Genomic DNA, 15,215 nt, shown 5'->3' on the forward strand with positions numbered 1-15,215 from the left:
GTAGTCTGGCCACTGGGCTTAGTCTTGCCCTGTTGAAACGGCTCTGGTTGCAAGGCTGGCTGGGTTCAGCTCCAAACATCAGTATGGATTTGGTGGCTCTGGATAGGTCTTTTCTCTCTTTTCTGTTCTTTTGCTGGTACAGAGAATAAAATTCTGACCTTCCAAGGAGGTTAATTTACTCAGTCAGTAAATCTGGAGAGCTCTGCATGTAGTATATTTATTTTACTTATTTATTTATTAGGCCCCTCTGGTTCCAAACAGGATTTGGCACACTGTGCTTGATTTTCCGCTTCCTTCCAGCTCTGCAGGAAGCAACAAAAGCCCCACTAAGACCTCAAAAGGAGAAATCCTCTTGACCCAGTTTCATGATTTTTTCCGACAGTGTCATTTATTGAAGGCTGTCTTCTTGCAACCCCGGTGTCCACGGGGGAGGAGCATAGCCAGAGAAGAGCATATAAACAACTCAATCTGTTACAGGACAGGGGTCCCAGTCCAGACCCCAATAGAGGGTTCTTGGATCTTGCACAAGAAATAATTCAGGGCAAATCCACAGTGCAAAGTGAAAGCAAGTTTATTAAGAAAGTAAAGGAATAAAAGAATAGCTACTCCATAGACAGAGCAGCGCCGAGGGCTGCTTGTTGCCCATTTTTATGGTTATTTTTTGACGAGACGCTAAACGAGGGGCGGATTACACATGGCTCTCCTTTATAGACCATATACGGTGACTTCCTGATGTTGCCATGGCATTTGTAAACTGCCATGGTGCTGGTGGGAGTGTAGCAGTGAGGATGACCAGAAATCACTCTCATCGCCATTTTTATTTAGGTGGTTTTTGGCTGGCCCCTTTATTGTGAGCTGTTTTATCTGCATGGTCTCTATGACCTGTATTTTGTGCTGACCTCCTGTCTCATCCTGTAACTTAGAATGCCTTAACCGTCTGGGAATGCAACCCAGTAGATTTTAGCCTAATTTTACCCAGCTCCTATTTAAGATGGAGTTGCTTTGGTTTAAATACCTCTGATAAATCCATTCTTCTCCCTTCTCCTCCCCTCCCGCAATGTAGGATGAACCTTCTGCAGAGACTCTCAGGCCCTAGGAAGCGTAAAGCTACAGAAATCCACACACAACAAACTCACAGAGGTCTCAGTGTAAACACCATTCGAACTCTACTGTGTGGTTAGGGACTCCAGAAACCTAGCAAGCACATAATGCACATTTAGTGCCTGAGCCTCCAAGCAGAATCTTTACTCACGTTTCTAAAAGCACATTCTCTATATGTGAGTCACAACATTAAGAGAGATATGATTACTAAGTCGGTAATGTGAATTTCTACAGATTCATGAGGCTTGGGTCTTTTAAGATGTAATATCATGATATATAAAGAGTGTGGAATTTACCATTAGTCCAACTTTTAAGTCTGCAAGTTACTAGCTATGTTGACCCTATTCTTTTCAATTAACCTGCCTGAAAAATCTCTCGCCCATAAAATAAAAATAACGATGCCAGGAGCTCTCTTCATCCGTCTCCATTTAACATTGCCATTACACCTGTCATCACTTTTTGTGTGCTAATCTCTGTGCCAAGCACTTCACCTTCATGCTCCTTTTGAAAATATAATGTGAATTATTATTAGTTCTGAACCTAAAGGACTAGCATTTGAAGCAAAGGAAGGTTCTCTTAAAACCACAGAATTTTGGATCTGAAAGGAACCTGGGGCTCTTCCTCCATCCAAATTCTCAATGCAGTACAAGTATCCGAAATGGAAATAGAAGGCACACACTTCCATAAGGACTTAAAACTCAATTCAGCCTTGGGACCACCCTCCACTGAGAAAGGGCTCTGAGCTTCACTGAACAATGGCTTATCTTGGGGGGCACTAAAACACCAACTTCTCATCATCACTCTAGATGACAGTAATTGAAAAGAGTTATGATAGCTGCGTGCAGTTGCTGACACCTGTAATCCCAGCACTTTAGAAGGCCGAGGTGGGCAGATCATGAGGTCAAGAGATGGAGGCCATCCTGGCCAACATGGTGAAATCCCACCTCTATTAAAAATACAAAACTTAGCTGGATGTGGTGGCACACACCTGTACTCCTAGCTACTTGGGAGGCTGAGGCAGGAGAATCACTTGAACCTGGAAGGTGGAGGTTGCAGTGAGCTGAGATCACGCCACTGCACTCCAGCCTGGTGACAGAGTGAGACTCTGTCTCAAAATAAAAAAAAAAAAAAGGAAAAGAAAGAAAGAAACAAATGATTTACACTAAGAGCTTTTGTTAAATTCTTTCTTTTTTTTTTTTTTTTAATTTTTTATTGGATTTTAGGTTTTGGGGTACATGAGCAGAGCATGTAAGACAGTTGCGTAGGAACACACATGGCAGTGTGCTTTTCTTTCCTTCTCCCCTTCACCCACATTTGGCACTTCTCCCCAGGCTATCCCTCCCCACCTCCCCTCCCACTGGCCCTCCCCTTTTCCCCCCAATAGACCCTAGTGTTTAGTACTCCCCTTTCTGTGTCCATGTGTTCTCATTTTTCATCACCCACCTATGAGTGAGAATATGCGGTGTTTCATTTTCTGTTCTTGTGTCAGTTTGCTGAGGATGACGTTCTCCAGATTCATCCATGTCCCTACAAACGACACGAACTCATCATTTCTGATTGCTGCATAATATTCCATGGTGTATATGTGCCACATTTTTCCAATCCAGTCTATTATCAATGGGCATTTGGGTTGATTCCAGGTCTTTGCTATTGTAAACAGTGCTGCAATGAACATTCGTGTACATGTGTCCTTATAGTAGAACGATTTATAGTCTTTTGGATATATACCCAGTAATGGGATTGCTGGGTCAAATGGAATGTCTATTTCTAAGGCCTTGAGGAATCGCCACACTGTCTTCCACAATGGTTGAACTAATTTACACTCCCACCAACAGTGTAAAAGTGTTCCTCTTTCTCCACATCCTCTCCAGCATCTGTTGTCTCCAGATTTTTTAATGATCGCCATTCTAACTGGCGTGAGATGGTATCTCAATGTGGTTTTGATTTGCATCTCTCTGATGACCAGTGACGATGAGCATTTTTTCATATGATTGTTGGCCTCATATATGTCTTCTTTCGTAAAGTGTCTGTTCATAGCCTTTGCCCACTTTTGAATGGGCTTGTTTGTTTTTTTTCCTGTAAATCCATTTGAGTTCTTTGTAAATTCTGGATATCAGCCCTTTGTCAGATGGGTAAACTGCAAAAATTTTTTCCCATTCTGTTGGTTGCCGATTCACTCTAGTGACTGTTTCTTTTGCTGTGCAGAAGCTGTGGAGTTTGATTAGGTCCCATTTGTCTATTTTGGCTTTTGTTGCCAATGCTTTTGGTGTTTTGTTCATAAAGTCCTTGCCTACTCCTATGTCCTGGATAGTTTTGCCTAGATTTCCTTCTAGGGTTTTTATGGTGCCAGGTCTTATGTTTAAGTCTTTAATCCATCTGGAGTTAATTTTAGTGTAAGGTGTCAGGAAGGGGTCCAGTTTCTGCTTTCTGCACATGGCTAGCCAGTTTTCCCAACACCATTTGTTAAACAGGGAATCCTTTCCCCCTTGCTTGTTTTTGTCAGGTTTATCAAAGATTGTATAGTTGTAGATATGTTGTGTTACCTCCGGTGCCTCTGTTTTGTTCCATTGGTCTATATCTCTGTTTTGGTACCAGTACCATGCTGTTTTGATTACTGTAGCCTTGTAGTATAGTTTGAAATCCGGTAGTGTGATGCCCCCCACTGTGTTCTTTTTGCTTAGAATTGACTTGGCTATGTGGGCTCTCTTTTGGTTCCATATGAAGTTCATGGTGGTTTTTTCCAGTTCTGTGAAGAAAGTCAATGGTAGCTTGATGGGGATAGCGTTGATTCTGTAAATTACTTTGGGCAGTATAGCCATTTTCACGATATTAATTCTTCCTAACCATGAACATGGAATGTTTCTCCATCTGTTTGTGTCCTCTCTGATTTCGTTGAGCAGTGGTTTGTAGTTTTCCCTGAAGAGGTCCCTTACGTTCCTTGTGAGTTGTATTCCAAGGTATTTTATTCTTTTTGTAGCAATTGCGAATGGCAGTTCGTTCTTGATTTGGCTTTCTTTAAGTCTGTTATTGGTGTAGACGAATGCTTGTGATTTTTGCACATTGATTTTATATCCTGAGACTTTGCTGAAGTTGCTTATCAGTTTCAGGAGTTTTTGGGCTGAGGCAATGGGGTCTTCTAGGTATACTATCATGTCGTCTGCAAATAGAGACAATTTGGCCTCCACCTTTCCTATTTGAATACCCTTTATTTCTTTTTCTTGCCTGATTGCTCTGGCTAGAACTTCCAGAACTATATTGAATAGGAGTGGTGAAAGAGGGCATCCTTGTCTAGTGCCAGATTTCAAAGGGAATGCTTCCAGTTTTTGCCCATTCAGTATGATATTGGCTGTTGGTTTGTCATAAATAGCTTTTATTACTTTGAGATACGTTCCATCGATACCGAGTTTATTGAGGGTTTTTAGCATAAAGGGCTGTTGAATTTTGTCAAATGCCTTCTCTGCATTAATTGAGATAATCATGTGGTTTTTGTTTTTGGTTCTGTTTATGTGGTGAATTACGTTGATAGACTTGCGTATGTTGAACCAGCCTTGCATCCCCGGGATCAATCCTACTTGATCATGGTGAATAAGTTTTTTGATTTGCTGTTGCATTCGGCTTGCCAATATTTTATTGAAGATTTTTGCATCTATGTTCATCATGGATATTGGCCTGAAGTTTTCTTTTCTTGTTGGGTCTCTGCCGGGTTTTGGTATCAGGATGATGTTGGTCTCGTAAAATGATTTGGGAAGTATTCCCTCTTTTTGGATTGTTTGAAATAGTTTTAGAAGGAATGGTACCAGCTCCTCTTTGTGTGTCTGGTAGAATTCGGCTGTGAACCCATCTGGACCTGGGCTTTTTTTGTGTGGTAGGCTCTTAATTGCTGACTCGACTTCTGCCCTTGTTATTGGTCTATTCATAGTTTCAGCTTCCTCCTGGTTTAGGCTTGGGAGGACACAGGAGTCCAGGAATTTATCCATTTCTTCCAGGTTTACTAGTTTATGCGCATAGAGTTGTTTGTAATATGCTCTGATGATGGTTTGAATTTCTGTGGAATCTGTGGTGATTTCCCCTTTATCATTTTTTATTGCATCTATCTGGTTGTTCTCTCTTTTATTTTTAATCAGTCTGGCTAGTGGTCTGTCTATTTTGTTGATCTTTTCAAAAAACCAGCTCTTGGATTTATTGATTTTTTGAAGGGTTTTTCGTATCTCAATCTCCTTCAGTTCAGCTCTGATCTTAGTTATTTCTTGTCTTCTGCTGGGTTTTGAGTTTTTTTGATCTTGCTCCTCTAGCTCTTTCAATTTTGACGATAGGGTGTCAATTTTGGATCTCTCCATTCTCCTCATATGGGCACTTATTGCTAAATACTTTCATCTAGAGACTGCTTTAAATGTGTCCCAGAGGTTCTGGCATGTTGTGTCTTCGTTCTCATTGGTTTCGAAGAATTTCTTTATTTCTGCCTTCATTTCGTTGTTTACCCAGTCAACATTCAAGAGCCAGTTGTTCAGTTTCCATGAAGCTGTGCGGTTTTGGGTTGATTTCTGTATTCTGAGTTCTAACTTGATTGCACTATGGTCTGAGAGGCTGTTTGTTATGATTTCAGTTGTTTTGCATTTGTTGAGCAGTGCTTTACTTCCAATTATGTGGTCAATTTTAGAGTAGGTGTGATGTGGTGCTGAGAAGAATGTGTATTCTGTGGATTTGGGGTGGAGAGTTCTGTAAATGTCTATCAGGTTTGCTTGCTCCAGGTCTGAGTTCAAGCCCTGGATATCCTTGTTGATTTTCTGTCTGGTTGATCTGTCTAATATTGACAGTGGAGTGTTAAAGTCTCCCACTATTATTGTGTGGGAGTCTAAGTCTCTTTGTAAGTCATTAAGAACTTGCCTTATGTATCTGGGTGCTCCTGCGTTGGGTCCATATATGTTTAGGATCGTTAGCTCTTCTTGTTTTATCGATCCTTTTACCATTATGTAATGGCCTTCTTTGTCTCTTTTGATCTTTGTTGCTTTAAAGTCTATTTTATCAGAGATGAGTATTGCAACTCCTGCTTTTTTTTGCTCTCCATTTGCATGGTAAATCTTCCTCCATCCCTTTATTTTGAGCCTTTGTGTATCCTTGCATGTGAGATGGGTTTCCTGGATACAGCACACTGATGGGTTTTGGATTTTTATCCAATTTGCCAGTCTGTGTCTTTTGATTGGTGCATTTAGTCCATTTACATTTAGGGTTAATATTGTTATGTGTCAATTTGATACTGCCATTTTGATGCTAAGTGGCTGTTTTGCCTGTTAGTTGTTGTAGATTCTTCATTATGTTGATGCTCTTTAACTTTTAGTGTGATTTTGGAATGGCTGGTACTGGTTGTTCCTTTCTATGTGTAGTGCCTCTTTTAGGAGCTTTTGTAAAGCAGGCCTGGTGGTGACAAAATCTCTGAGTACTTGCTTGTTCACAAAGGATTTTATTTTTCCTTCACTTCTGAAGCTCAGTTTGGCTGAATATGAAATTCTGGGTTGAAAGTTCTTTTCTTTAAGAATGTTGAATATTGGCCCCCACTCGCTTCTGGCTTGTAGTGTTTCTGCCGAGAGATCTGCTGTGAGTCTGATGGGCTTCCCTTTGTGGGTAACTCGACCTTTCTCTCTGGCTGCCCTTAGTATTTTCTCCTTTATTTCAACCGTGTTGAATCTGACGATTATGCTTGGGGTTGCTCTTCTTGCAGAATATCTTTGTGGTGTTCTCTGTATTTCCTGCATTTGAGTGTTGGCCTGTCTTGCTAGGTGGGGGAAGTTTTCCTGGATGATGTCCTGAAGAGTATTTTCCAGCTTGGATTCATTCTCTTTGTCCCCTTCTGGTACACCTATCAAACGTAAATTAGGTCTTTTCACATAGTCCCACATTTCTTGGAAACTTTGTTCATTCCTTTTTGTGCTTTTTTCTCTAATCTTGGTTTCTCCTTTTATTTCATTGAGTTGGTCTTCGACTTCAGATATTCTTTCTTCTGCTTGGTCAATTCGGCTATTGAAACTTGTGCATGCTTCGCGAAGTTCTCGTATTGTGTTTTTCAGCTCCTTTAATTCATTCATATTCCTCTCTGAGTTATCCATTCTTGTTATCATTTCCTCATATCTTTTTTTAAGTTCCTTAGTTTCTTTGCATTGATTTAATACATGTTCTTTTAGCTCACAAAAGTTTCTCATTATCCACCTTCTGAAGTCTAATTCCGTCATTTCGTCACAGTCATTCTCCGTCCAGCTTTGTTCCCTTGCTGGTGAGGAGTTTTGGTCCTTTCTAGGAGGTGAGGTGTTCTGGTTTCGGATGTTTTCCTTTTTTCGCTGGTTTCTTCCCATCTTTGTGGGTTTATCCACTTGTCATCTGCGTAGTTGCTGACTTTTCGATTGGGTCTGAGTGGTGGACACCCAGATTGTTGATGATGAAGTATTTCTGTTACTTGGTTTTCCTTCTACCAGCCTAGCCCCTTCGATGTATGACTGCTGAGGTCCACTCCACGCCCTGCTTGTCTGGGGTGCACCTCTAGCATCTGTGGCACAGTGAGGGATGCTACCCGTTTCTTTTTCTGCTATCTTTGTCCCAGGATGATGCCTGCCAAATGTCAGTCTTTTGGATATAGAGGGGTCAGGGAGCTGTTTGAGGAGACAGTCTGTGTACTTTTTTGGAGCTCAATTGCTGAGCTGTGAGCTCTGTTGTTCATTCAGGGCTGTTAGGCTGCTATGTTTGATTCTGCTGCAACAGAGCTCATTAAAAAAAAAAACCCTTTTTTTCTCAAATGCTCTATGTTGGGGGGGTTCGGGCTTTATTTTTCGATGTCTGATTATGTGTCCTGCCCAGCTAGAAGGCAGACTAGCCACTGTTTGGCTGCTGAGGCTCCGCCCTGCTGTTGTGTGATTCGCCCTGTTCCTGCAGGCTCTGCTGTGGTCTCCACCATGCCCTGCGGCGGAGTCTCTTCATTGTAGCGTGTTGCCTCAGCAACGGCAGGCTGCGTCAGCAGTGGGCGTGTATCTCAGTAGGGACAGGTTGCCTCGGCAAAGGCTGGCTGCGTCAGCAGTGGGCGTGTATCTCAGTTGGGGCGGGTTGCCTCGGTAGTGGTGGACGCCCCTCCCCTACAGAGCGTCTCGGACCGTCTGCTTGGGATAGTTTGAAATCGCGGTTTTGTTCGTCCCACTGGGTATCCCAAACGATCTGTCCCTGCAATCCCCTGGGCTGACCTACTGTCCAAGTCTCGTTCAGTCTCAAGTCCAGCCCTCTCAAGTGTCAGGTTGCCGGTTCAACAGGGCACCCGGACAAGCGCGCCCTGTGGGGATTGCTGGGTAGGGCCGGCCGCCGCTGCCCCGGCTGCCGGCTTCGCCAGGCAGACCTACTGCCTGGCGTCCTGTGTCTTTTTTATACTTGGGAGTTTCCCCGTTCTGTGGGCAACAAAGATCAGTCTGGAAATGCAGCTCAGACTCACCGTTTGCAGATTCAACGAGAGCTCCAATCCTGGGTTGTTCTCACAGCACCATCTTGAGTCCTCCCCCCGTTAAATTCTTTAGATGCTTTTCTTTTTTCTTTTCAAGCTAGAACTTCTTTAGGAGTTTATTTTTTATTTTAACAGTGGTAAATATATTCTAAGTTATAAATTCAAGACTTCAGTTCCCAAACTTTTGAATTAGGCTTCTAAATTTTATTTTTCTATTTATAAACTAGCAAATTTTTGCCATCACTTTTAAGAAGGTCTTGAATAATGTTTGATCTTGCTTACAAACCCAGTAATTGATCAACTTCATCATTTCATAAAGGCATTATACATTTAATACATTTTTTCAATTATTTGAAATTAAGCAAAATCTTTGAGTACTTAAATATCTGTAAGTTTAATAAGTTAATCTTATAAATACAGTCAATCTAATGTTTTCTTAGATGTTCCAAAAACTGCATACATTTAGTAAGATTTCAACTTAGCCACACATCTAAACTGATGACTTAATTACACGTTCTAATTTGGAGTTTCAAGTTGTCATTTTATTAGGCCAAATTCTCTTAAGCTTCACAATAATATAAATTATACATATATGTGTGTGTGTATATATATATATATGCCTATATACAAACATATATATATATATATATATATATATATACATATAATTACTATTACTATATTACTATGATTTTGAGTCTTTGGAAACTTTTTCTTCTTAATTCTGTATCTTCCAGGGCTAGTGATCTATCCCAGTAAACTCAGGTTGCTCACCCTATAAAGAAGACAGTTATCATCCAGTTCATGGATGTTACTTAAAACCAGAGATTTGAGCCAGTCGTTAGTCTGGCAGTCACAGACATCCTCAGAGATTCTTCTCACCATCCCTAGGTAGAGTGTCTTTTTATAAACACTATGTTATGGGTTTCAAATTTGAAAGGGAAAGCTGTTATTATCTCAATTTTTTTTCACTCACAAACTCTTGTAATACTCCTGTGGGTTGATTACTTAACTTTTATATTTCTTTGAGTCTTAAGAAATGTACAAATATACATCTAAAGTCTTTTGAACTAGACAGGGTCCTAAGATATGTAAATGCATTTCCCATCTAATGTAAGAGTTTTATGGGCTCTTATATTATTAATTACCATTACAGGAATATATATCTTTTACGGATATTCAGAGATACATATAATTACAATTTGGATGTCCCATGGCTGTGCCTGACTTGTGGTCACCACTCATAAGATCATTCTGCTGATAATTACAGTTGATTTGAAGGATTAAAGTGGAATAGTGTAGTACTTAAAGGCATGAGTGAGACAAAATGAATTTGATTCTAGGTTACTCCATTTACTAACTGTGTGACCCTGAGCTAATTACTTAACCACTCTGGGCTTCAGTTTTCTCATTTGTAAAATGAAAATAATAAGCGTACTTTTATTTAAGACTATTGTGAAGGGTACATTCAATACTAAAAATAATGATGACCCAGGACCTAGTACAAAACAAGTACTCAATAAAAGCTACTTATTAGTCGTCCCTAGGGTCAGTTATTCTGGGCCTACAGAGAACTTTTCCATAAAGGAAGAGTTAACAGAAAGAGATTTAGTAAATACTCCAGAGTTGAAACCCAGGCAAAGAGAAATAAAAAAGAAAAAGTACAGCTCTGTGATTAAACCGGTATCCAAATGGGAATTTTCCTTCAAGTGTGCTGAGTGGTTGGTGGGATTACACAGGCTAGTTTCAGCTGACCAGACCCTGAAGCCAGTCTAGTCTTCTAGCAGCGCTCATTTGGTTCAGGGTATAATCACCTCTCCCTGAGACAGAAGCCCCAAGAGTGGGCAAATGCATACTAATTTGGGCATGCCAGTTAAGAGAAGCAAACACATTCATAGCTTGTAAAGTTTTTATTTAGTGGGAGGTTAAAGTGACAGAAAAACAATTTGTCTAAAACAAGGGTCTGGGTCAGTTTCACAACTCTTGTTATATCTTTTGGAAGTTATTTCCTTCAGCGTCACGAGCTGGGACATTGCAACTTAATGTGAAGGTCTGTGGGAAGATGAATCATTACTTAGGGGAAATGACCTTCTCTTAGTTGTGTCTGGGACAGAGAGTCTGAGATCCCATCCCTCTCCAATCAGGACTGCACTCAGTGGTGCACATAGGTAAACAAACCAAAAAGACCTCACCTAAAATAGCTCCTTCCAGGACACCCTACAGCTCAGTGTGAGGCCAGGAAGGCTGGTCTGGTTTGCATGCTGGATAGGGGGCCAGTGCTGGTCTGGCATGCCTCCTAAGGAAGCAGAAGTACCAGAAACTGTCATGTTTGTGATCTGACAGTAGTCACTGTTCCCTTTCCTAAGAAGCCCTGGACAGTCTCAGAGACTCCTCTCTTCCCCTCTGTGCCAAACACATTCCTCTCCCTATCCTCAGTAGAGATTTTAGTTTTTCTTTCCCTTTAAAAAACAACAAGCAGAGGAAGTGAATGTAATGTCACAGCAAGCAATACTTGGCGAGACTTGCAACAGGCGTCCATTCAGAGGTTATATTTCATCAAACTATCATTTTCTCTCATTCACCCAAACCACTATTCCCTCAAGATGCCATTTTCTTTGCAGTTGAAAACTCTCATGTTCACTCCTGATGCTAGAAGGGGCCCAGGGAGCAACGCCATGAATAAAATTAACTGGCTGTCAGCTCTGAATGTACTAACAACCTGTGGTCACCTGCACTGAAGGCAAAAAGCGAAACTCCAGTGAAGATGGAAGTTGAGACAACTGTAAACAGTCACCCCTGAGATGCATCCCCTCTCTCTTTTATACCCTCTTGCAGACACTGATAGCACCAGCCAAAGTATCAGTGTCTCTGAGGGTGGGAGATCAGGGAGACCACCTGACCATGAGTCAGAGAATCTGTATTTTGGTAATGTCTCTTAGATTTACTAGTTGGGCAAATCATTCACTTCTCTAAGTCTGGTTTTGCTATCTGCATAATGGGGAAAATAACCTGCAGCCTCACTAACCTCTAATGAAGAACCATATTGCATTGTTGAAAGTCAGCTATAAAATGATACAGAAAGCTAAGGACTGAATAGGTTATTTCACAGTGCTGTGATAGATAATATCAGTGTCTGTTAATAGATAAAGTTCTACATCTAGAAGCCTGCAGGTTAAGACATGATATTCTATATCCAGGTCATCATGTGGATAACTTGCATTGATAGGTTTAGAGTTTAATTCTTGCCTGTGAATAACATACTGCTATTTTTTATTTTAGAAGTAAGGAAAAACTGACACTTTGGTGAATTGAGTGACATGGTCAACACCCCTCAAAATTCAAAAGCTTTTTCTACTACTCTACTGTGTTGGAACTGTAAAAGCAGAAACCGAGTTTACTATATATTCTAAAATCCTATGGTTTCTGGGTTTAATATCATTCCACTTCATAGAAGTACTTTGTTAGCACTGGCTCTTATTAATAATAGGGTACATTTTAGAATTGCATTTGCCTCTGGAAGAACCTGAGGTGACGGAGGAGGGTACATAGGGTTTTGTTTTTCCAGGAATCCTCTTTGAACCTTTAAATCACTTTCCCATTTTTCTTTTTTCTATCACTGTAATCTACTTAAAATTCAGTTTTATTTTTCTACTCTATTTCCTATCCATATATTCATTTCTTAACCCCCTCCAAACTCTACCAGGAACTCTTCTAAGACCAGTTCTTTTCAGTTATCTTCTGAGTTTCTCATTTCTGTTGCTACAGTTAAATGTACAATTTTGGCCCGTCTTCATTGCATCTGAGAGCTTTGTCTCTCCCCAAGTGACCTCATTAGTCATGGTGACCACAGACTCATGCTTGCCACGTCATGCAAATGGCAAAGCAGAAAGACTGAAGTGACAATGGAAAAACAGGAGTGTGGTAATGCAGTTTCATGGCTTTGAGAAGCTATGGGACAATTCTAAGAGTCAGTGTTTTGTTTTTCTGAGCACAGAAAAAAAAAACTGATAGCCCAGATCACTCTGGTTTCCTACACTGGTTTCTATTGTTTAAATTAGTAAGCAGTAATGGTGTCCTTCTGCCTTTTTTCCAGGTTCCGGTGGAGGAGGCGGTTGCTGGTGATTTCTGCTCCTAATGATGAAGACTGGGCCTATTCACAGCAACTTTCTGCCCTCAGTGGTCAGGCATGCAATTTTGGTGAGTGGGAAGCCACCTCATTACTGCTTTCCCATACCACTCTCCTCCCAGTCAATTCTAACATGGAACAGAGAACCTTAGATCATCAAAATGATTCCCAGTTCAGACTGTAGGTTTCCAGACACATACTCTATTATGTTGAGTATAACGTTGCTTTCAGACTGGAGCTTTAGTCGACTGTGGACTTTTTTTTATTTCCTTCAATATTCTCTCTTCTTCAGTTCTTCTTCTTTCATGTGTTTGAGAATATCTGCCGATTTACTTTTAATGACCTGTATTATTTCTTATGTTTTTTTTTGTTTTGTCTCATGTAGGTATTATCATTCACTTAGGTAATACTTGAATATCTGCTTACATACCATCATTGGATACTCCATAGACTAAGTATCTTTTTAAAATAGGAATGGCTCTGGGAATTAATATATTAATTGAAGCAGACTATATTGACCTTCTCTTAAAAAGGATTTTTATCTTCAAAACTCAGAAGACCTAGTGAAAGAATTTTTTTTTTTATCATTAGGAGAAATACCTAATGTAGACGACAGGGTGATGGATGCAGCAAACCACCATGGCATGTGTATACCTATGTAACAAACTTGTACATTTTGCACATGTACCCCAGAACTTAAAGTATATTTTTAAAAACCTTAAAAGGATTTTTATCTATAGCTGAGCACTAAGAAAGTAGCAAGATCTCTTAAATACGACCTTATTTTTAAGACAAGCAGGCCAAAGGAAAACATAGTTTATTTTTTTCCTTGTAGTGAATCGCTCAGTATTTTGAAAACTAATAGATGCTTTATTTACCAAACATTTTTATTCTAGTGTCCTAAAAGAGCTAATATCATTTTGGATCTGGATATTTAGGCAGTAGTAAAATGAATAATTAATAGAACTTACTACTAAGTTAATTGATGAATCAAGAGATGACTACAAGTTCAAAAGTAGAAGTCATAAGTGAAATCTCATGAGAGATATGCCTCTGCAGAAGGAGAATTTTGAGAGATTCACTGGGCAGGGGCAGGGGGAAGTAGCTAAGGACAACAGATTAAAAAATTCTCCATGGAACACATGAATCATCATTATTTTGATGCTCTACTGGGAGGAAGAATTATCTCTTAGTTAGAAAATACACTTGATTTTTTTTTAAAAGGGGGAGAAGTGTAAGTTTTGAAAAGCATTAACACAGTCAAGGTCCTTGTGATGATCCAGTATGTGTAAATTATAAGTACAATTTAATTTTAAGATATGAAACAACTCAAGGAAGGCCAAAACCAAGCTCATAATGGTAAAAACAATAGAAAATTCAGAATTTTTTGTTTATACTCCTATTATCAAGGTTAATAATTTAAGACTTTATATTAACATACAGATTTGATTGTGCCAGTATTCTTAAGCACACTTTAAATTATTTACAGGCACCAATGTTGCCAGTTAAGGTAGAAGTTCTTACAGCAGTTAAGAACCTTTACAAGAAAAATATAAATAAAACCAAGGTTGTTAATTTTCCAAAGATGCTTTTGCAGCAGCCATTTGGTGGTACTTTATTTTTAAATCTCTGCACACAGAGCCTATGTCACATTGGTGAAAGCAATGTGAACAAGTCATATTCATATATATTAATCAATGAATAATTAAATTCATGATCTTCCCTTCTGAAAACGTGACTAACTGATATGTAGAACAGAATATTTCACTTCTCTGGTAAAAAAGTAAAGGTGAAAAAAAATTTTTTTTGAGTAACATTTTGCCTGGATTTTAGCTTCTCCTTAGAAGAGCCCTCCCATGGCAGTGTTCAATTTTCTCTCCTGGACAATAAACAGCACCAACTACCTTATAATTAGTTCCAGGTTATTACCCTGACTAGGCTGGGATTTTATTTGAAACTATAAAAGCTTCATATGATGGCTTGACAGTCCCTTTGTCTTCCTATTTTCTTTTTCTGGAATCTCCTCATGTGCACTTCGTCTTCAAAAGAATTCCAACAAGCTACCAAGGCATGACCTTCCCTCCTGTCCTGAAACTTTAGCAGAGGACAGGAAAGCAAGCTGTGCTTGCCTACATGTTTTTTCTTTGAGTCCTCTAATTTAGTGATTAAAAACCTATCCTTTAAGCCAACAGTTTTGTGTGAGGAAGCAAACAATTTCTTTAACCATCACCATTGGTCAAATCTGTAGTCTTCTCTCTGAAAGTGATCTATAAAAGCTGTTATAAATTCAGAACACTAGATCAGCTCAGATATTTTAATGTTCCAATGGCTTCATTTTTTTTTTTTTGTAATTTAGTAGAATGAGAATCATAGTTGGTCTTCTTCAAGGTTTTAAAAAGTATTTACTTCCTTATGGTAAAAATTTAAAATAGATTATTCTTCTCAATCAGGCTATGCTCTGTATTCTTTTTAAATTTAAGAGATTTTTAATTGTCAGATATCAGGGCTTTGAAGTAA

The 15,215-nt window shown here is 39.6% G+C and overlaps 1 protein-coding gene across 3 annotated transcripts in view; it reads left to right on the forward strand.

The window, feature by feature from the left end:
* CCDC80 (coiled-coil domain containing 80) overlaps positions 1 to 15,215 on the forward strand; it is a 41,330-nt gene that overhangs the window by 24,089 nt on the left and 2,026 nt on the right. For all 3 annotated transcript variants that reach the window (XM_008982445.5, XM_078352376.1, XM_008982446.5), the window contains one exon: positions 12,666 to 12,769. In XM_008982445.5, coding sequence (XP_008980693.3) covers positions 12,666 to 12,769 — 104 coding nt within the window. The remainder of the gene's footprint in view (positions 1 to 12,665; positions 12,770 to 15,215) is intronic.

This window comes from Callithrix jacchus, chromosome 15 (assembly GCF_049354715.1).
Source record: "Callithrix jacchus isolate 240 chromosome 15, calJac240_pri, whole genome shotgun sequence".
Lineage (NCBI taxonomy): Eukaryota > Metazoa > Chordata > Mammalia > Primates > Cebidae > Callithrix > Callithrix jacchus.